Consider the following 21,932-nt stretch of genomic DNA (forward strand, 5'->3'; position numbering starts at 1 on the left):
GGCGAGCGCCCACAGGGAGAGAGACAGAGGCGCTCGCCCACAGGGAGAGACAAAGGTGCCCGCCCACAGGGAGAGAGAGAGAGGCGCGCGTCCACAAGGAGAGAGAGAAAGGGGCTCACGCTCAGTGAGAGAAACAGAGCCGTGCGCCCACCGTGAGAGACAGAGCCGTGTGCCCACAGTGTGAGAGACAGAGCCGTGTGCCCACAGTGTGAGAAGCAGAGCCATGCGCCCAGTGTGAGAAACAGAGCCGTGCGCCCACAGTGTGAGAAACAGAGCCGTGCGCCCACAGTGTGAGAGACAGAGCCGTGCGCCCACAGTGTAAGACAGAGGCGTGCGCCCACAGTGAGAGAGACAGAGGCAGGCGCACAGAGACAGAGGCAGGCGCACAGAAGACAGAGGCAGGCGCACAGAGCGACAGCGGCAGGCCCACAGAGAGACAGCGGCAGGCCCACAGAGAGACAGCGGCAGGCCCACAGAGAGACAGCGGCAGGCCCACAGAGAGACAGCGGCAGGCCCACAGAGCGACAGCGGCAGGCCCACAGAGAGACAGCGGCAGGCCCACAGAGAGACAGCGGCAGGCCCACAGAGAGACAGCGGCAGGCCCACAGAGAGACAGCGGCAGGCCCACAGAGAGACAGCGGCAGGCCCACAGAGAGACAGCGGCAGGCCCACAGAGAGACAGCGGCAGGCCCACAGAGAGACAGCGGCAGGCCCACAGAGAGACAGCGGCAGGCCCACAGAGAGACAGCGGCAGGCCCACAGAGAGACAGCGGCAGGCCCACAGAGAGACAGCGGCAGGCCCACAGAGAGACAGCGGCTGGCCCGCAGAGAGACAGCGGCTGGCCCGCAGAGAGACAGCGGCTGGCCCGCAGAGAGACAGCGGCTGGCCCACAGAGAGACAGCGGCTGGCCCACAGAGAGACAGCGGCTGGCCCACAGAGAGACAGCGGCTGGCCCACAGAGAGACAGCGGCTGGCCCGCAGAGAGACAGCGGCTGGCCCGCAGAGAGACAGCGGCTGGCCCGCAGAGAGACAGCGGCTGGCCCGCAGAGAGACAGCGGCAGGCCCGCAGAGAGACAGCGGCAGGCCCGCAGAGAGACAGCGGCAGGCCCGCAGAGAGACAGCGGCAGGCCCACAGAGAGACAGAGGCAGGCCCACAGAGAGACAGCGGCAGGCCCACAGAGAGACAGAGGCAGGCGCACAGAGAGACAGACGCAGGCGCACAGAGAGACAGACGCAGGCGCAGAGTGACAGAGGTATGCACAGAGGGACAGAGGTATGCACAGAGGGACAGCGGTATGCACAGAGGGACAGCGGTATGCACAGAGGGACAGCGGTATGCACAGAGGGACAGAGTGTTTCTGAAATAAAGTGTTTGCTTGCAAATTCTTTTGGGATTTTTTTAAAATGAAATTATACTTTTTGTCATTTTCTGATTGAAATAAAAGGTCTCTCAATCACAAAGTGCACTTTAGCTCACAGTCCCAGAATTCTTTTTTTAATAAACGAGAAGCTGTATCCTTTGCAGTTACTTGCTCATCACCTTGGCAGCAATAACAGATTCTTCATTCATAGCGCTGAGGACAGTGATCACTGTCTCAGCCTGCACAGAGACAGAGGCATTCACAGAGATTCACCAGGCATTCACCTAATGAAGGAGCTGCGCTCCGAAAGCTAGTGATTCAAAACAAACCTGTTATACTTCAACCTGGTGTTGTAAGACTTCTTAAATGAAATGAAATGAAAATCGCTTATTGTCACAAGTAGGTTTCAAATGAAGTTACTGTGAAAAGCCCCTAGTCGCCACAGTCCGGCGCCTGTTCGGGGAGGCTGTTACGGGAATTGAATGTGCTGCTGGTCTGCCTTGGTCTGCTTTCAAAGCCAGCGATTTAGCCCTGTGCTAAACAGCCCCTTAGAGAGAGGGACAGAGAGAAAATGACGGGGAGAGGCTAAGTGAAGAAGCAAAAGTGGGCTGAGACGGCTGGTGGGAGTCCCAGAGTAGGGTGCCCTGAGCGATAAAGAGAGGGAGCGACAAGGGGAGGAATCTACGCTAGCCAGACGGGCTGGTGGGGTGCCAGAGTGTGTGGGGCCAGAGAGAGGTTTGACCAGAAGGAGAAGGCAGGGGAGAGGATCAGTGTGGTCACTAGAAAGGACATACATGCATCAGAAAGCGTGAAAGGAGGCGTAGCAAAAATATGAGAGCATAGCAGACTTGGATGCTACAAAACAACTTTTACAAGAGTTCCCGAAAATCCCTTGAAATGCTTGTGCATTTCAGGCACTTCCAGAATTCATAAGCTACAACACTGGCGGCCTTTCCCAAAATGTAATCATATAAATAAAAATACCCACAAGCAGTGGCAGTGTTTCAAAACATCCTGTCTCTTAGACGCCCCAAAGTCTCCCCCAAGGTTTTCCAGTTCTCACACCCACCTCAAAAAATGATCCCACGCGAGACAGCATAATTTTTCTGATGAGAAACATAGTAGTGACATGAGCTTCTATTTTGTGCTCCAAAGCAGCTGGGAGAATTGTCATAATAACTGACTAGTCATTCAAATATTAGCACTTATTACCAAGACTGTGTCCCGTCAGGGAAACTCCTCCTTTGAAATTAGGGTTTCGACTCAAGAAGAGAGCATATAGTCGATTGATTTCTGCAACCACTTTATCCACAATCATCTGACAGTATGCAGGGCTGTTGTAGAAGAAGATGTCCAACAGTGTCTCATTGGTAAAGTGACGCAAGCGGCCTATACTTGGTAATGTGATTCTCTTCATACGTCTGATATAACAGGAAAATAAGTCAATTGAAGCCTCATGGGAAAAGGGTAATATTCCATAATATAGCTCTGAATCAATGAAAATACCAAGTCAAAACTGAAACCAGAACAAAGATTTACAGTATATTCAAATTATGATCTAAATTATTTTACATAGAATTATATTGACTTTTCAGTACAGAAGTAAACCATTTGACAAATATTTATGCTCTACTGCATCTTACTTCATTAATACAATCTTCTACTCATTTATTCAAGTATTTGTCCAAAATCTTTTAAAGGTCCATATTTGTTTACATTTGTTTATATACGTCTTGAGTTTTGGTTTTATTCCTTTTTGCTGTGGGCACGGTTTGGTACTATTCTTTAAGATGAGGGAGGTGGGGATTTGTTGGGGTATGTGGGGCCAGGTTAATGAGGAGGAGGTTGGGAGGGGGGGGGGGGGGGGGTGCTGGCAGGGGTCATTGCACTAGCAAGTGAAGGTTGGCTAGTGAACTGGAGTGTGGAGGGCTGCGGTCGTTGGGAGTCTGGTCGAACAAGTTTTGATTGGCCTGAGAGGTGTGAAAGGTGGGGAGCGGGGATTGATACTGGGTGCGGTGTTTGTCAGAGGAGGACTTGAGGGCGGTTCGATGGTAACAAAAGGTTGGGGCGGGCCTGACCAGAGAGGCAGGGCCCGGGGTAGTGGTGATGGCGGATAGGAGGGGCGGCAGGCGGATAGGAGGGGCGGCAGGCGGTCAGAATAGTGACTTGGAACGTGAGGGGGTTAGGGTGACTGGTGAAGAGATCAAGACTTTTGTGCACTTGAAGAGTTTAAAAGCTGATGTTGTGATGCTGCAGGAGACCCATTTGAGGGTGAAGGATCAGGTGAGGCTTAGGAAGGGTTGGGTGAGTCAGGTTTTTCATTCGGGGTTCAGATAATGATTTGGGGACTGTGTCTTTCAGGTAAAATTAAGGGGGTGACCGGTTCTGAAATCTACCTGGCAGCAAGCCAAAGTGGTTTGATGGTTAGAGATTAAAGGCGGCAATATGTTTGTCCAAGTGGGGGGAAGAGGGGAGAGAACAATGGGAAAACGGGAGGTGGGGGGTGGGAGAAGTCCCCCCGACCAGGCTGATTACATGGAACGTCAGAGGGTTGAATGGGCCAGTCAAGAGGGCTCGCGTGTTCGCGCATTTGAGGGGGCTAAAGGCGGACGTGGCAATGCGACAAGAGACACACCTAAAAAGGTTATAGACCTGATGAGATTGAGAAAGGGGTGGGTTGGACAAGTTGGCCACTCAGGGCTGGACTCAAAGACCAGGGTGTAGCGATCTTGATCAATAAACGAGTGGCATTCGAGGCAGGGGGAATCGTGTCAGACAAGGTGGGTAGGTATATAATGGTGAGTGGGAAGCTGGAGGGGGTGCGGGTGGTACTTGTGAACATATGTGTTCCGAATTGGGACGATGTGGAATTTATCAGGCGGGTGCTAGGTAAGATCCCAGACTTAGAGTCACATAACCTGATTATGGGAGGAGATTTTAACACAGTCATTGATCCAGAATTAGACCGGTCAAAATTCAGGACAGGGAGGAGGCCTGTTGTGGCAAAGGAATTGAAGGGGTTTATGGAACAGATGGGGGGAGTAGACCCATGGAGGGTTGCACGGCCAAGGGTGAAGGAGTTTTCTTTTTTCTCCCATGTCCACAAGGTATACTCTCACATTGACTTTTTTGTTTTGAGCAGGGCGCTAATACCGGGGGTGGTGGATACGGAGTACAAATAACAAAGAACAAAGAAAAGTACACCACAGGAACAGGCCCTTCGGCCCTCCAAGCCTGTGCCGACCATGCTGCCCGTCAACACTGAAATCTTAGAGTGCTCGGCAATCGCAGTGTCGGATGATGCCCCACATTGGTGGATCTACGGGTTAGGAGGGAGAGAGGGCAACGCCCGCTGTGGAGACTGGATGTGGGGTTGCTCGCCGACAAAGCGATCTGTGGGCGGGTGAACAAGTCCACTCAGAACTACCTGGAAACAAATGATACGGGGGAGTCTCTACAGCGACGGTTTGGGAAGCTTTGAAGTCAGTGGTCAGAGGGAATTAATCTCAATACGGGCCCACAGAGAAAAGGTGGAACGGGCTGAGAGGGATAGGTTAGTGGAGGAGTTACTCCAGGTGGACAGGAGATACTCGGAGGCCCCGGACGCTGGGCTACTGAGGGAGCAGTGGAGGTTACAGGCGGAGTTTGGACTGTTGACTACAGGGAAAGCGGTGGAACAGTTGAGGAAGGCAAGGGGGGCGATTTATGAGTATGGGGAAAAAGGCAAGCAAAATGTTAGCGCACCAGCTCAGAAAAAGGGAGGCGGCCAGGGAGACAGGGTGAGTAAAGAGTAGAGGTGGGAATACTGTCCTGGACCCAGTGGGGGTGAATGAGGTGTTTAAGGACTTTTACAGTAAATTATATGAGTCGGAACCCCTGGCTGGGGTGGAGGGGATGAAGCAGTTTTTGGATCAGTTGAGGTTTCAGAGGGTAGATGAGGACCTGGTGGAATGGCTGGGAGCCCAGATTGATGGGCTGGAGGGCATGCAGTTGGGCAAGGCCCCGGGGCCTGATGGCTACCCAGTGGAATTCTATAAGAAATTTTCAGAGATATTGAGCCCACTGCTGGTGAGGACACTTAATGAAGCAAGAGAGAAGGGAGTCCTCCCCCCAACAATGTTGTAGGCCTCGATTTCATTGATCCTGAAACGGGAGAGGGATCCGGAGCAATGCGGGTCATACAGACCAATTTCTCTACTGAATGTGGATGCCAAACTGCTGGCTAAGATACTGGCCACAAGGATAGAGGATTGTGTCCCTGGGGTGATAGGGGAAGACCAGACGGGATTTCTAAAGGGCAGGCAACTCAAAGCCAATGTTCGAAGGCTTTTAAATGTTATTATGATGCCCTCAGGAGAGGAGGTGAAAGTGGTGGTAGCGATGGATGTGGAGAAGGCTTTTAATCGGGTGGAGTGGAATTACCTGTGGGTTGCACTGGGAAGGTTTGGGCTTGGTGAGGGCTTCATTGACTGGGTGCGGTTGCTCTATCAGGCACCAGTAGCGAGTGTGCGTACGAACCGGCTGAGGTCGGAGTATTTTAAATCTGGCCATAGAGCCATTGGCCATGGTGTTAAGAGCCTCTAGGAACTGGAAAGGGGGGGGGGGGGGGGGGGGGGGGGGGGTAGTGGAGCACCGGGTCTCGCTGTACGGGGATGGGGGAAGTAATGCGAATCCTGGGGGAATGCGGGTCATACAGACCAATTTCTCTACTGAATGTGGATGCCAAACTGCTGGCTAAGATACTGGCCACAAGGCAACCGCACCCAGTCAATGAAGCCCTCACCAAGCCCAAACCTTCCCAGTGCAACCCACAGGTAATTCCACTCCACCCGATTAAAAGCCTTCTCCACATCCATCGCTACCACCACTTTCACCTCCTCTCCTGAGGGCATCATAATAACATTTAAAAGCCTTCGAACATTGGCTTTGAGTTGCCTGCCCTTTAGAAATCCCGTCTGGTCTTCCCCTATCACCCCAGGGACACAATCCTCTATCCTTGTGGCCAGTATCTTAGCCAGCAGTTTGGCATCCACATTCAGTAGAGAAATTGGTCTGTATGACCCGCATTCCCCCAGGATTCGCATTACTTCCCCCATCCCCGTACAGCGAGACCCGGTGCTCCACTACCCCCCCCCTTTCCAGTTCCTAGAGGCTCTTAACACCATGGCCAATGGCTCTATGGCCAGAAGTAATGCGAATCCTGGGGGAATTTGGCAATTTTTCAGGGTATAAATTGAACACGTGGAAAAGCGAGGACTTTAAGAGATGGGACATGCTCCCGCTTTCACTGGCAGGAGGGCACAGACCATGAAAATGACGGTCCTCCCCAGATTTCTGTTCGTCTTTCAGTGCCTCCCCATCTTCATCCCAAGAGCCTTTTTCAAGTGGGTGAATAAGGTTATTTTGGGCTGTGTGTGGGCAGGTAAAACCACTGCAAGTGAAGAAAGTGTTGCTGGAGAACGATCGGGGGAGGGTGGGTTGGCGCTGCCGAACGTCTGCAATTACTACTGGGCGGCTAATATAGGCATGATTTGGAAGTGGGTAGTGGGGGAGGGGTCTGTATGGGAGCAGATGGAGGTGGCGTCATGCAAAGACACAAGTTTGGGAGCACTGATAACGACACCACTTCCGTTCTCGCCGGCCCGATACTCCACAAGTTCGGTGGTGGTGGCGGCTCTGAGAATCTGCGGGCAGTGGAGGTGATATAAGAGAGTGGAGGGAGCATCGGTTTGGATCCAGATTTATAATAATCATCAGTTTGTACAGGGTAGGCTGGATGGAGGGTTGCAGAGATGGCAAAGGGCAGGAATTAGAAGGACGGGGGATCTATTTATAGATGGGAGCTTCCCCAGCTTGAAAGCCTTGGCGGATGAATTTGAATTGCCAGCAGGGAACGGGTATAGGTATTTGCAGGTGCGAGACCTCTTGAGAAAGCAGGCTTGGGCCTTCCTGCTACTGCCGCCACAGGGGATACAGGACACAGTTGTCTCCAGTACCTGGGTGGGAGAGGAGAAGGAATCAGATATTTACCAGGAGCTTTGAGAGGTGGAGGAAACCCCGGTGGAGGAGCTTAAGGGCAAGTGGGAGGACGAGCTAGGAGGAGAGAAAGAAGCGGGTCTGTGGGCGGATGCCCTAAGCAGGGTTAATACATCCTCATCATGTGCCAGGCTTAGCCTGATACAATTCACGGTAGTCCACCGGGCACACATGTCTGTGGCCAGGATGAGCAAGTTTTTCGGGATAGAGGACAGGTGTGCGAGGTGCGCGGGAAGCCCAGCAAACCATGTCCACATGTTTTGAGCATGCCCGAAGCTTAGAGGGTTCTGGCAGGGTTTCGCTAAGGCAATGTCCACAGTACTCAAAACACGGGTGGTGCCAAGTCCGGAGGTGCCAATCTTTGGAGTGTCAGAAGAGCCGGGAGTTCAGGGGGTGAAAGATGCCGACGTTTTGGCCTTTGCCTCCCTGGTAGCCCAGAGACGGATCTTATTAATGTGGAGTGACTCGAAGCCCTCGAGTGTAGAGACCTGGTTAGTGACATGGCTGGGTTTCTCAGTCTTGAGAAAATAAAGTTCGCCGTAAGAGGGCCAATGGTAGGGTTCACCCGGAGGTGGCAGTCATTCATCGTCTTTCTCGGGGAAATTTAAAATGTCAGCAGAAGCAGAAAGAGGGCCGGATTGTTGTTTCATGGTTGGGGTGTGTGACGATTGGGATGGGGGGGGGGGGGGGAGGGGGAGGGGGGGGGAATGTTTATTGTACCATGTTCATGGCATTGTTATTGCTATTATTATAAAAGCTTGCAAATACCCGAATAAAAACATTTTATTAAAAAAAAGAAATTAAAGGCGGACAAAATTGCTTTACTGGGAATAAGGTACAAGGTATGCTGACCGTGGATAGAGTACCCAAAGTGCGGGAAACGTGTTGAGAATGTTGGGTTGCAAGCAGTTGCGCTTTAAACTATCCATTTGTTTCCAAGATTTTGAAAAACAGCATTTCCCTCTGGATACAAGACTGTACAATTCATATTGCTATGGAGATTGGCTTTGAGTGGGGAAGGATTTCTAAGTTAACTCTAAGTTAGTCTACCAGGATACAAAAGAGAAAGAGAACCTACAGGCAGCAAGATGCTGTGGTTCACCACACAGGAATGCAGGTGGGAACTCGCGCTTGGATCAAAAAGAGGAACTCACCTAGCTTGAGCTACAGAAAGAATCGCCAGGAAAAAACCTCATTGTGAAAGACAGTTCTAAGATTAAAAGTTCTCAGGCTCAGAAAGGAAAAGAACAGAAGTAAACCCTCAGGAGCTAAGAATTACCTTGGACTGGTTCTGGGAGAACTTTTTCAAACAGTGTACAAATATAAACATAGTGCAAAGGTCGTCTTCCTCCCTCACAGGTCCCAACTTTCTTACACACTCATCTAAGCTAACCCCCCCCCCCATGGTGATTAATTTTCTCGAAAGAAGTCGACGAACGGCTGCCTCCTCCGGGCGAACCCTGATATTGACCCTCTCAGGGCGAACTTGATTTTCTCGAGACAGAGAAAGCTAGCCATATCAGTGAGCCAGGTCTCTGACTTCAGGGGCTTGGAGTCCCTCCAAGCTAATAGTATCTGTCTCCGGGCTACCAGTGAGGCAAAGGCCAAAACATCTACCTCGTTCTCCTCCTGGTCTCCCGGATCCTCTGACACTCAGAAAATCGCCGCCTCTGGACCCGGTGCCACCCTTGTTTTTAACACCTTGGACATGACACCCGCAAACCCCTGCCAGAATCCCCTAAGCTTTGGGCATGCCCAGAACATATGGTTTGCTGGTCCTCCAGCACACCTTGCACACCTGTCTTCTATCCCAAAGAACCTGCTCATCCAGGCCCAGTGAACGACCTTAAATTGTATCAGGCTGAGCCTGGCGCATGATCTGGACGCATCGACTCTACTCAACGCATCCACCCAGAGACCATCCTCTATCTCTCCTCCTAACTCCTCTTCGCACTGGTGTTTCAACTCCTCGGTCTGCATTTCCTCTGACCCCATGAGTTCTTTATAGATGTCCGAAACCCTCCCTTCTCCCACCCATACTTTGAAAACTACTCTGTCCTGTATCCCCCTTGGTGGTAGGAGCAGGAAGGTTGAGACCTGCCTGCGGAGGAATTCCCACGCCTGCAGGTACATAAACTTATTCCCTCCCGTCAATTCAAATTTCTCCTCCAACTCCATCAGGCTGGGAAAGCTCCACTCTATGAACAGATCTCCCATCCTTGGATCCCTGCTCTTTGCTGTCTCCAAAACCCTCCATCCGGCCTCCCCGGGGCAAACCTGGTTCTGGGAGATTTGAGTGTCTACATTAAGGATAGTGTAAAATAAATCTGTGAAATGTATTTTCGGTTTTGTGAAAAGGGAATGTTCTATTTTGTGCATTACACAAGTTGCCTACAAATATAGTGTTTAATTAATAATTTTTATGATTTATGTTACAGTAAAAGCCTTAAAACGGGAGATTTTTATCATGTCATCCTTTCAGCATCAACTGGAAGATCAAATGTTTTTTCATGTTGTTGGTGAGAACAAGAATAATCGTTTTTTGACATGTTAATTGACAAATAAACATTGATCAGGGTGCTGGGGGTAATTCCAGTGCTTTTCTTGAAAAGAGTGCCATGGAATATTTTACATCCGCTGGGCTTTGGCTTAATGTCTCATCTGAAAGATGACACCCCTGAATATGCATTACTCCTCTCCTTCAGGACTGCACTGGACTACTGAATTTTTGTCAAGTGGGATTTCAACCCACAATATTCCCATTCGGAGGAGCGCTACCAAAGGAATGAGGGTTTACACAAATAGGACGTGAAGTAACACTGCACTGGAACCATTGAGACCTTTTTCACATTGTGAACAACTCTTGTAAACATTCACAAACATTAGAAATGCCTGTGTAGACAGCTGAAATAAATAAAATTCTTAAGTGATTCATAAACTACAAGTGACTAGATGCACTAGAATGAGGTTAAAAGGTTTAAATATAAAGGAGCCAAGTTGTTTGACAGTCACTGAAACTTCGCATGATAGCAGAAATGTACAAGCTTTGTTCTCTTGGATGCTGAGCCTTATAAGTCAATGATATTCAAGTTTAGAAGGGTAGGCATTTCTACGAACTCACTCGGGACCCACTGACATTCAAGATGCGAGTTATCAAATTTTAGGGCATTATGAAACTGCCCTCCAGATTAAATGAGTGCTATAATAACTTTAAGATTTGAGTTTTCGTGACTGACCACATTGAATGAGGGAAGAAAACCAATATATAAATAATTTTCTCTAATCACTATTTTATATTTAAATCTTTCATTGGATTGGTCTTTGATCTGAAAATTTTAAAGCTATAAACAGATAGGCGGCATGTAGCACAGTGGTTAGCACTGTTGCTTTACAGCACAGGGCCTCGGGTTCGATTCCCCACTTTGGTCACGACGGAGTCGGCACGTTTTCCCCATGTCTGCTTGGGTTTCCTCCGGGTGCTCCGGTTTCCTCCCACAGCCCAAAGATGTGCAGTTAAGGTGGATTGGGCACTCTTGAATTCTCCCTGAACAGGTGCCGGAGTGTGGCGACTAGGGGCTTTTCAGAGGTTTTGTTGCAGTGTTAATCTAGGCCTACTTGTGACACTAATAAAGATTATTTTTCGATAAACTTTGCTTTAGATGCTGAACATGCTACATTATAATAAAGATGCTCTCGTACAGATTTTGCATGGTGTAGTTCAGTTTGTGGTAACAGCTTTAAAATTCAATTTAGACACAAACATTTTTTCCTAACAGAAAAGGGAAAACATACCTGTCTACTCCAGTAGCATCTCCATGAAGAGCACTGTGCCAATGCACAGGAAGGAATTCAACCCTTGTGATTTTTTTCTCATCTACTGCTTTCTTAAAGTGCGTGTGCAGTAATTTCAGTGAAACATTTCTGAAGTCATCAACTGCAAAGCAGAGTTCACCATTGTCTATTAATATTTGCATCAACATTCTGCAATTAGCCTCAGGAAAGAACCATTCTAATGAAAAATCTTTTAAGGACAAGGTAATTATATTTTACCACAAAAAAATGAGATTGGGCATGGGAGAGAAAAAAAGGTGTGATTCATGGTTACAATGAGATTACATCTAACATCAAAGTATTTATTCAATGTTGTACAGGAATGCACAATTCTTTGATACAAATAATTCTCCTCAGAACCCCGTATTACAACATGGCAGAGGCCATACAGCCCATTGTGCCCATGTTCCCTCAAATGCCCATCCAAATTCCTTTTGAAATCATTGATCATTTTTGCTTCCATCACCTTTGTTGGCAGTGAGGTCCATCCAAGTCATTTACCACTCGCTGCATAAAAGGTTATTTCTCACAATGTCAACCCTCCTACCGAATTCCTAGCCTAAAACCAGAAATCTCTGTTACTTAGTCCTTGTAGCATCAGCTAATGGGAACAAGTTTTGTGTACCTTATAAAAGCAAATTACTGCAGATGCTGGAATCTGAAACAAAATCGGAAAATACAGGACAATCTCAGCAGGTCTGACAGCATCTGTGGAGAGAAAAGGGAGCTAACATTTCAAGTCTGGATGACTCTGTCAAAGCTTTGATAAAGAGCCATCCAGACTCAAAACGTTAGCTCCCTTTTCTCTCCACAGATGCTGTCAGACTTGCTGAGCTTGTCCAGTATTTTCTGTTTTTGTTTGTGCAAGTATCTTTTTTTATATAAATTTAGAGTACCCAATTCATTTTTTCCAATTAAGGGGAAATTTATCGTGGCCAATCCACCTATCCTACACATCTTTGGGTTGTGGGGGCGAAACCCACGCAAACACAGGGAGGATGTGCAAACTCCACACGGAAAGTAACCCAGAGCCGGGATCGAACCTGGGACCTCGGTGCCATGAGGCAGCAGTGCTAACCATTGCACCATGGTGCTGCCCTGTGCACCTTAGCTAAGCTTGTTCAAAAAAGGTTATACGGATAGCTCCAGCACAGTCAAGTCAGTTTAACATTGGTAATGGGCAAGCTTCTAGAAACAATTAGTAGTCATATGGAAAAATATGGGTTGATTAGGAAGAGCCAGCACAGACTTTTAAGGGGATGTCATGTTTAACTAACTTGGGAGCTTTTTTGAGGAGGTAACAGAAAGTGTCAGTGCGGGTACTGTTGTTGCTCTGGTAGACTTGGACTTTCAGAAGGTGTCTGATTCAGTGCCACACAGCAGACATGTGAGAGAAGTTATAGAGTCATAGAGATCTACAGCACAGAAAAGTCCCTTCAGCCCATCGTGTCTGCACTGTTCAAAATCAACGACCTAACTATTCTCATCCCATTTTCCAGCACTTGGCCCATAGCCTTGTATGCCTTGATATCACAAATGCACATCTAAATACTTCTTAAATATTATTAAACTTTCTGCCACCATCACCCTTTCAGGCAGTGAGTTCCAGACTCCGACCACATCCCCTCTGAACCATCCTGCCCCTTACCTTAAATCTATGTTCCCTGGTCTCTGATCTCCCCCACCAAGGGGAAAGGATTCTCCCTGTCTACTCTATCTATACCCCTCATAGATCATGGAATAAAAGAGACAGTAGCAATGTGGCTGAATAATAGGAAGCAGAGAGTAATGCTCATTGGATACTTTTCGGGCTGGGGGGAGGTTCGCAGTGATGTTCCCCAGGGGTTGATCTTCCTGATATATATTAATGACCTTGGTGTGCAGGGCAAGTTTCAACAGTTGTGGAAAATACAAAACTATTTGAAGTATTGTGAACTGTGAAGAAGGCAGTGAAATATTGTGTACATTCCTGGGTGCCACACCATAGGTAGGATGTAAATGTATTGGAGAGAGTTGAAAAGGTTTACAAGTATAGTTCCAAGAAAGAGAAATTTCCGTTACGAGGATAGATTGGAGAGATTGGAACTGTTTTCCTTGGGGAGAAGGCGGAGAGAAGATTTGATAGGGATGTGAAAATTACGATGAGGCTTAACACAGTAAATCGGGAGAAACTGGTCTACCTTGTAAAAGGATCAAGAACAAGAAGGCATAGATTTCAGGTGATTTGCAAAAGAAGCAAATGTGAGGTGAGAATAAACTTGTTCACACAACGAGTGGTTCGGGTCTGGAATGCACTGCCTGGGAGTGTGGTGGAGGCAGGTTCAATGAAGGCATTCAAAAGGGCATTAGATGATAACTAGAATAGAAAAAATATGCATGGTATGGGAAAAGGCAGGGGAATGGCACTAAGATGCTCGTTTGGAGAGCTGGTGCAGACACGATGGACTAAATGGCCTCCTCTGTGCTGTAATAATTGTGATAATCTTGTACATCACTAACAAATCACTCCTCAATCTCTTTTGCTCCAAGAAGAACTCTATATTCTCCAACCTACTCCTGGTAGCTCAAGTCTTTCACCATTAAGCTTTAAAGTTTGAGAAAACCGACCTCTAAAAATAGATCAAAACTGGCATCTGCACTCAAATGCTTACAAGTGGCCATGTGCTTTACTGGAATGTAGAATACATTCATATAATTCAACAAATTTTCTTTTCAATAAAGCACTCAGCCACAATAGAGACAGAGAGAGAGAGAGATAGTTAGATAGATAGATAGTTAGTTAGATTGGTTCGAGACAATGTAAAAATAAATGACAAAACTTAGTCATTTCATTATGAACTAAAACAAATTTCAAATTATGATTTGGGCTGATAAAGCACTTTAGACTCCCCATAGTACTTTATAGTCAACAGATCAATTTATTAAGCTCGGTCAGACCAGGTGGTTAGTCAGACCAGGTACATCACAATCCCATGAGCAGCAAATGAATGAATGATCAGTCAAATAATCTCTTTTTGCTGCGGTTGGTAGAGGGAGAATGTTGACCAGGACACTGTTCTGCTTCTAAAATAGTGGAATGGGATATGTTAAATCCATCTAAATTGATAGGTGGGGTCTCCGTTTAATATCTCACCCAAAAGATTAAACTTGTTTCAATGCAGCATTCTCTTGATACTGCAATCAGATGCAATCTCAGGTTATGTATAACAATGTTTAAACCCATGAGCCTTTGACTCAGAGGCAAGAGTATGAGCCTACTTGACACTTTATCACTGAAAATATTTTTGATACTCAACAAATTGCCCAGCTTTAACAAAACTTGCTTAAATACAATTAATTACATCTTCTCTCAAAATTTTCATCTGTTCTGCCAATGGGAATTTACAATTATTTTTGTGATGAAATGTTCATATGATGCTATCTTCTATGTCACACTGCCACCAAATGGCTAAATATAATATTGCTGTAATGTTTAGGTTGATGTTGGAGAGTTTTGTACATTGAAAAATTAAATGGTAAGCAAATAATATGGGAAGTTGAAACTCTAACATAACAAGTGCAACTTCAGAAAAGAAAAAAATAAGACTGATGCTAATTGTGATAAACAGAAACATTCTGTATGTTTGATGGACATAAGTAAAGCTGTACAATGTCCAGTAAATGGAGTTTGTGGTGCAACATTGTGAAGTAGAGAATAAAATGAAGGTTTAATAGTCTGCTGACCAAAATCAAATCGGGAGACTCTTTGGGGAAGGAGCAATTAGGATGCAATTTCAGAATCACCCCAGTGGGAGAAAAGGGCTGCCCTTTATTATTAAGATGAGAACAATTGCCATGATCATTGCAATATTAATTACCATATAAGTCTCCACAGTGATAGAGCAATGTTAAAAGCTTAATTTAATAGTGATATATATTGTGCAACTTCAAATATTAAAAACTGCTGTAAGCTCTGTGACGAACGTAAGAAATTGTCATATTTTATATTTCTTTGCGGTAATGTTATTAAAACCTGGATTAAGATGCATACAGGCAGTATGGCTGCAAGAACAGGGATTAAGATTTGTTAAAGTGAGGTAATCATTGATTTGTAGGTGAAATGTTCTGCTAATAGATCTTGAGAACCATTTACTTTGTTTGAAGGATCCTTGTGGTGTAGATAATTTATGATTGGTTCTGGTGAAACAAATCAAGGGACATTTTGAAAGAAGAGTGAGAAGAATGCCTTATGCTTTCGGTACAGGTGATACAGTTAATTGGAGGAGCCAGGTCTGTCTGAAGAAACAGTAGGTCTGAGAACTCTAGTCTGAACAGAGGTGTTTCAGTTTGGTCCTGAAAATTTCTCTCTCCAAAGATTCTGCACAGAGAAAAATAAAACCATGGTTGTTAACTTCATTCATAAGTGATATTTTCTATATATATTGGTTTGCTTAACTGGAATATAGTGGCAGACTTAGGTGGAAAGTTAAGGTTTCTTCTTTTAATCAAGAACTGTTTTAATTGTTAACTGTAAAGCTATTTTTTTGTTGCTAACGTTGTTAATTCTGTGATTAAATTACATTTGTTTTACCATAAAAAATACCTATGGCCAGTGTTATCACTTCTGTGGTGCAATAACATTTGCTTACAGTCTACAAATTAAAAATTGTTGGGCTCTTGTCAGAGATCCTAACAGTATAAATCTGATTAACCTAAAAGTAAAACTTCGTTCCGAAGAGTACGATGCCTGACAAACTTTTTTTTTTTAAAAAAAGGGCAGAATAGATTTCAATTAATAAACCTGAAATCTAAGCATTGGAATCATGGCCCTATACATAGATGAGGAATGAAGATTGGAGAAAAGATTTTCAATAAATTTTTTTGTGTCCTCCCTCCATTAGTTGCAGAGACACATGGATACTGGGGCTCTAAATATTTAAAAAACATTCTCCCCATCCCTGAACTATTTTTTGCACTTATCTGTTGAAATATCCTTTTAACTGGTTAAATCTCACAAAACAGCAAACTATTTCTGCAACTCGAAGGTTAAAATGGCAATGGACTGCGAGTTCCATGACTACACACGGTTTATATTGTCTGCAGACTCTCTGTAAATAATGTAAAAGAATCAATGACAAATTTGCAAAATATCAGGAAGAAAAACTAAACCATCCAAGACCTACCACATTCAACAATGCTTCTGAAACGTAGGTCACATACAGGTCCAATTCCATGTGCCATGAACACCAGATGATTAACCGGTGGCAGCTCACCTAGGCCAATAAAAATAAATTGCTGACCAAATAGAAATTTTAACCTTTATCAACATTGTGAGAAATTTTTCAAAACTTTCATATAAAAAGTACGACTCAAAAAGGTAGTGATAGCTGGTGCAAGATCTCAAATATTTCTTCAATACAGAGAAACTTTTACTGGTTAAAAAGTCAATTTTTAGGGAATCAGCAACAACAAAAGATCTCTGAGCAATGAGATGGCTGCAGGCAGGTCATCATTGTGTGTGTTTAGTCTGAAGAAAACACTGGGGAAGTCAGTCATTAGCTTTACGATGTACCAAAAAACACTTTGCAAAGCTTTTCTTTGGCACTGGAAGTTCAAATGTATTTATTCATACCAAATGTTTTTAAACTGTTGCCATTCACTCATAGAGATATGGATTTATGATCAGGCTCATACCTTCAGGAATCTCGTCATGGTCATCATCAATCCCACGTTTGACCACTCTGGGCCTAGTCTGTCCATCCGGTGTTGTTCCCCATTCATCTGGTTGTGAGGAAGCCTGAAACTGAACTATGACCTAGAAGCAAGCGTATCATCTTGAATTATACCTTTTTTAAAAATATATAATTATTGGGAAAGCTGGTAAGCATAAAAACAAGGTTTAAAATAGAATCCGTATAAACAAGTGGAAGTTAAAACAATTAGGAAACACAATACACTTTTCATAATAGCACAGCTCAATATTTCTTCGCTCCTGAAAATAGTGCCTTAAATGTTGTCGTAGGATAATAGCTGGGGCCTTGGACCAGTTAAAATCCCACCATGGCATGTTGTGACATTTAACTAATTCCAGATCGATTTCACGTAAATATTTTTGTATTTGCATGTACTTATTCTACATTGGTGTTCACGACTTCTGGTGGCAACCCCGATTAATGGGCACTTTGTTTGTAAAAAGTGCAAAAAAAGTGGAGGGAGTTGGTTTTGCTTCAGTGGAATGTCAGCAAGTTGCAACACCTGGCAAAGTCGAGTAAAGTCTTGGCACAGGGGGTGGAGAATCCACATGGCACAGTAACCGAGAGCATGGCAGAGTTGGGAGTGTTGTCATCACCTACCCCACTGCTTGTGGAGCAATTAATGGAATTCATCAAGGGGGAGTTTAGGCACCATCAGCAAGAAATGCAAGATGACTGGTCCAAGGTGATTGAGAGAGCAGTAGCCCCTCTCCATGGGACTTTGGAACAGATGGAGAAGCGTTTAGAGTTGCAAGGTGCGATGATCTGAGAGGTGGAAAGGACGGTATCTGATCACAGCGACCAGATCGTTTCACTGGAGGCTGAAGTGGCGATGTTGGAAGAGGCCTGTAAGGTGTTGACAGCGAAGGTGGACAATTAGGAGAATCGGTGCAGGTGGCAGAACCTAAGAATCATAGGACTGCTGGAGGGGTTGGAGGGAAAGAGTGCCATGGACTACGTGGAGGATGTTCGCGAAGCTGGTCAAGGAGAGGGCCTGAGAGAATGCCCCAGTGGTGGATTGGGCCCATCAGTTGCTGCGATAGAGGCCAAGAGCTGGGGAGCTGCCTTAAGCGGTGATCATTTGGATGCACAAGTTTCAGGAAAAGGAGGGGATTGAGGTGGGAGGGGAATTGGATCTGGATCATTGGGGACGACCTCGCCAAACAGCGGGTGGGGTTTTAACAGAGCCGCGGCAACGCTCTTTCGGAGCATGGGCTGGTTTAGGGTTTTGCACCCAGGCACTAGGTGACTTCCAAGGGCAATAATTGGGGGAGGGCTAATGGTGGGAGCGTTTTTGTCTTGAGAAGCATATATTGTTTTTTGCACATGTTGGTCTTGTTTTTGGTTGACGAGATTCCGGGTTTTGGGTTTCTTTCTCCTGTTGGATCGGGGAGAGAGAGTGAGAGAATGAGAGTGAGAAGAGAGAGAGAGAGAGAGAGAGAGAGAGAGAGAGAGAGAGAGAGAGAGAGAGAGAGAGAGAGAGAGAGAGAGAGAGAATAGCAGGTGGCAGGGGGAAGCAGATATTCCCGCTGAAAGCCCAGGGGAGGAGGTGCTAATTTGGGAGCCTTGTCATTTAAGCTGGCCAAAATAAGGTTTCAGTATCTGGGAATTCAAGTAGCCCATGACAGGGCCACGATGCACAAGTGGAACTTGGCCAATTTGGTAGAGGGGGTGGAAGGCGATTTGAAGACGCAAGATACCCTGCCACTGTCCCTTCGCAGGGATGGTGCAGACCATAAAGATGAACATTCTACCTAGGTTTCTATTTGTTTTTCAGTCCCTTCCAATATGGATCTGGAGGTTTTTTTTGGTGGGGAGAGGCTGGTGCTCTCAACCCTGCTGCATTACTATTGGGTAGCAAATGTGGAGAAGGTGCGGCGGTGGTGGGGGGCCAGGGTCAGAGTGAATGGAGGTGGAAGAAGCCTCCTGTGTGGGGTGTGCTTAAGAGCACTGTCAATGGCACCCATCCCATTCTCCCCGAGTAGGTATACTAGTAATCCGGTTGCGGTGCCGTCCCTCAAGATATGGAATCAGCTGACGCGGAACCTTGGAGTATGGGGTATGTCGGCATTGGCCCCAATATGCGGAAATTATAGGTTCATATCTGTGGAGATAGACGTGACGTACAGGAGCTGGCTTAGGGAAGGGGTAGAGTGGGTAAGAGATCTGTTCATAGAAGGGAGGTTTGTGATGCTGGAAGAATTGCAGGGCAAATTCCAGTTGCCGAGGAGGGGTGAATTTAGGTACATGTAGGTATGGGATTTTATAATGTAAGGAGCTCCCCTCGTTTCCTCAGCCAAAGTATACTCTACTGGTTAAGTTGCTAACTCAGAATGAACTGGAGGTTTTGGTCTTGCCTGAAGTTGGGGGGATTCTGGGCATCGATTTCCAAGGCAGTTGGTGATTGTGGAGGTGAGGATGGTGCTGTGCCTATTGGAGGCGATTTTCAGTGTTTTGGAGGTGGGTAAGGAGGCCAATGTTGTGGCCTTCGCAACTCAAGATTTCCCGGCGGTGAATCCTACTGGGATGGAGTTCGGCGGCACTGCCGAAGGTGTCAGCGCGGTTGGGGACTTGACAACGTTCTTACAATAGGAGAAGATTAAGTTCGCTCTTAGAGGGTCGAAAGAAGGACTTTATGTAAGATGGAGGCTCTTTTTGTCTCTATTCAAGGATCTGTTTGTTGCCAGCAGGTAGGGGTGTGGGGTTAGTTTGGGGTGGGTGGGGGGGTTGTTGTGTCAGTTAAAGGGAGAAAAAGGGGAAAATGACAGACTGTTTCTAACTTGTTTGTATCTTTTGTTGATTGTTTGATTTATTGCTCATGTTTGGAATAAAATTTGATTTTAAAAAATAAATGTGTTCATATTTATGATGGAAGTGGTCTATCGAAATCATAGAACATAGAACATTACAGCGCAGTACAGGCCCTTCAGCCCTCGATGTTGCGCCGACCTGTGAAACCACTCTGAAGCCCATTTACACTATTCTATTATCATCCATATGTCTATCCAATGACCATTTGAATGCCCTTAGTGTTGGCGAGTCCACTACTGTTGCAGGCAGGGCATTCCACGCCCTTACGACTCTCTGAGTAAAGAACCTACCTCTGACGCCTGTCTTAAATCTATCTCCCCTCAATTTAAAGCTATGTCCCCTCGTGCTAGACATCACCATCCGAGGAAAAAGGCTCTCACTGTCCACCCTATCCAATCCTCTGATCATCTTGTATGCCTCTCTCTAACGAAAACAGCCTCAAGTCCCTCAGCCTTTCCTCGTAAGATCTTCCCTCCATACCAGGCAACATTCTGGTAAATCTCCAATGGACCCTTTCCAATGCTTCCACATCCTTCCTATAATGCGGTGACCAGAATTGCACGCAATACTCTGCAACTACTGTGTACTTAATTGCCATTCTAACAGTGGACATAGAAATATTTGATGGGAACTTAGACAGAATGAATCTGCAACAACAAAGGTGATCAACTACTAAACCTAGTCATTTGTGGGTTAGTCCCAGGTGAAAATAAGCAATCACAAAAATCAATCTGAGATCCTTAAGGGAAGGGACCCTTTACCTACACTATTTAGAGTTGACTACAGTTCCATACAACATAGATGGTTCTTAAAGTTCTGTTAAAGGGCCAAAACAAGCCACCTAGTGGCTATAATAATCTTATGAGGAGGCCCATCAACCTATCAGGGAAACTATAAATGGGCAATTAAGTCAGCATTGGTAATAATAATAATCTTTATTGTCCCAAGTAAGCTTCAATTAACACTGCAATGAAGTTATTGTGAAAATCCCCTAGCCACACTACGGTGCCTGTTTGGGTACACAGAGGGAGAATTCAGAATGTCCAATTCACCCAACAAGAACATCTTTTTGGGACTTGTGAGAGGAAACCGGAGTACACGGAGGAAACCCACGCTGACACGGGGAGAACGTGCAGACTCCACACAGACAGTGACCCAAGCGGGAATCGAATCCGGGACCATGTCGCTGTGAAGCAGCAGCGCTAACCACTGTGCAACCATGCCGCCCTAGATCACCTATATCCCGGGAACAGTGCTCCTAAACATTGGACCCCAGCCAGAGACTGTTTTTTATTTGTGTCTTGATTTTTATGTTATGACACCCTCGGCGAGCGTGTCAATTCCAGCCCCCCTCGACCCAAAGTCGCAACTAGAACATACAGTGCAGAAGGAGGCTATTCGGCCCATCGAGTCTGCACCGACCCACTTAAGCCCTCATTTCCACCCTATCCCCCAATCACCCCTCCCAACCTTTTTTGGACACTAAGGGCAATTTATCATGGCCAATCCACCTAACTGGCACGTCTTTGGACTGTGGGAGAAAACCGGAGCAGTCGGAGGAAACCCACACAGACACAGGGAGAACATGCAGACTCTGCACAGTGTCCCAGTGGGGAATCGAACCTGGGACCCTGCCGCTGTGAAGCCACAGTGCTAACCACTTGTGCTACCGTGCTGCCCCTAACTGTCAGTGAATCACCTCCCGACGTTTCAGGAAGGCAGACAGCATTCTCAGAGACCCCTCGCACCCAGGTTTGCCTTCTTCCAGACCCTTCCATTAGGCAGAAGATACAGAAGGCTGGAGACCCGTCCATCCAGATTTAGGAACAGCTTCTTCCCCACAGTTACCAGACTCCTCAACGACTGTCCCCCGGACTGATCTGTTCCCTATAAGACATTATTGACAACGCTCTGTGCTGCTCTTGCTTATGTCGTATTTGCTTTGGTATTTTGCCCTTGTTCCATACTGTAACTAATTACTTATTTGTCAATGTACTGTGTACTTTTCCGCATTCACTGTAACTACACATGGTTGTTTTTATGTAGAGTGTACCTTTGGATTATGCATAACAATGGTTTCCCCACTAGAGAACTCGAGCCTTTTATGCCACTGGTTGGTAGTTACAGTCTTTTTATATTCTCCCTGAAAAAGAGAAATAA

The 21,932-nt window shown here is 46.1% G+C and overlaps 1 protein-coding gene across 1 annotated transcript in view; it reads right to left on the minus strand.

Annotated features, from left to right (window-relative positions):
• sec23ip (SEC23 interacting protein) overlaps window positions 1-21,932 on the minus strand; it is a 190,730-nt gene that overhangs the window by 143,339 nt on the left and 25,459 nt on the right. The window contains exons 5-9 of the mRNA XM_072479346.1: window positions 21,826-21,915; window positions 16,903-17,023; window positions 16,392-16,481; window positions 11,191-11,332; window positions 2,575-2,783 (exon numbers count right to left, since the gene is read on the minus strand). Coding sequence (XP_072335447.1) covers window positions 2,575-2,783; window positions 11,191-11,332; window positions 16,392-16,481; window positions 16,903-17,023; window positions 21,826-21,915 — 652 coding nt within the window. The remainder of the gene's footprint in view (window positions 1-2,574; window positions 2,784-11,190; window positions 11,333-16,391; window positions 16,482-16,902; window positions 17,024-21,825; window positions 21,916-21,932) is intronic.

The sequence above is a fragment of the Scyliorhinus torazame genome, chromosome 16 (assembly GCF_047496885.1).
Source record: "Scyliorhinus torazame isolate Kashiwa2021f chromosome 16, sScyTor2.1, whole genome shotgun sequence".
NCBI classification, from domain to species: domain Eukaryota; kingdom Metazoa; phylum Chordata; class Chondrichthyes; order Carcharhiniformes; family Scyliorhinidae; genus Scyliorhinus; species Scyliorhinus torazame.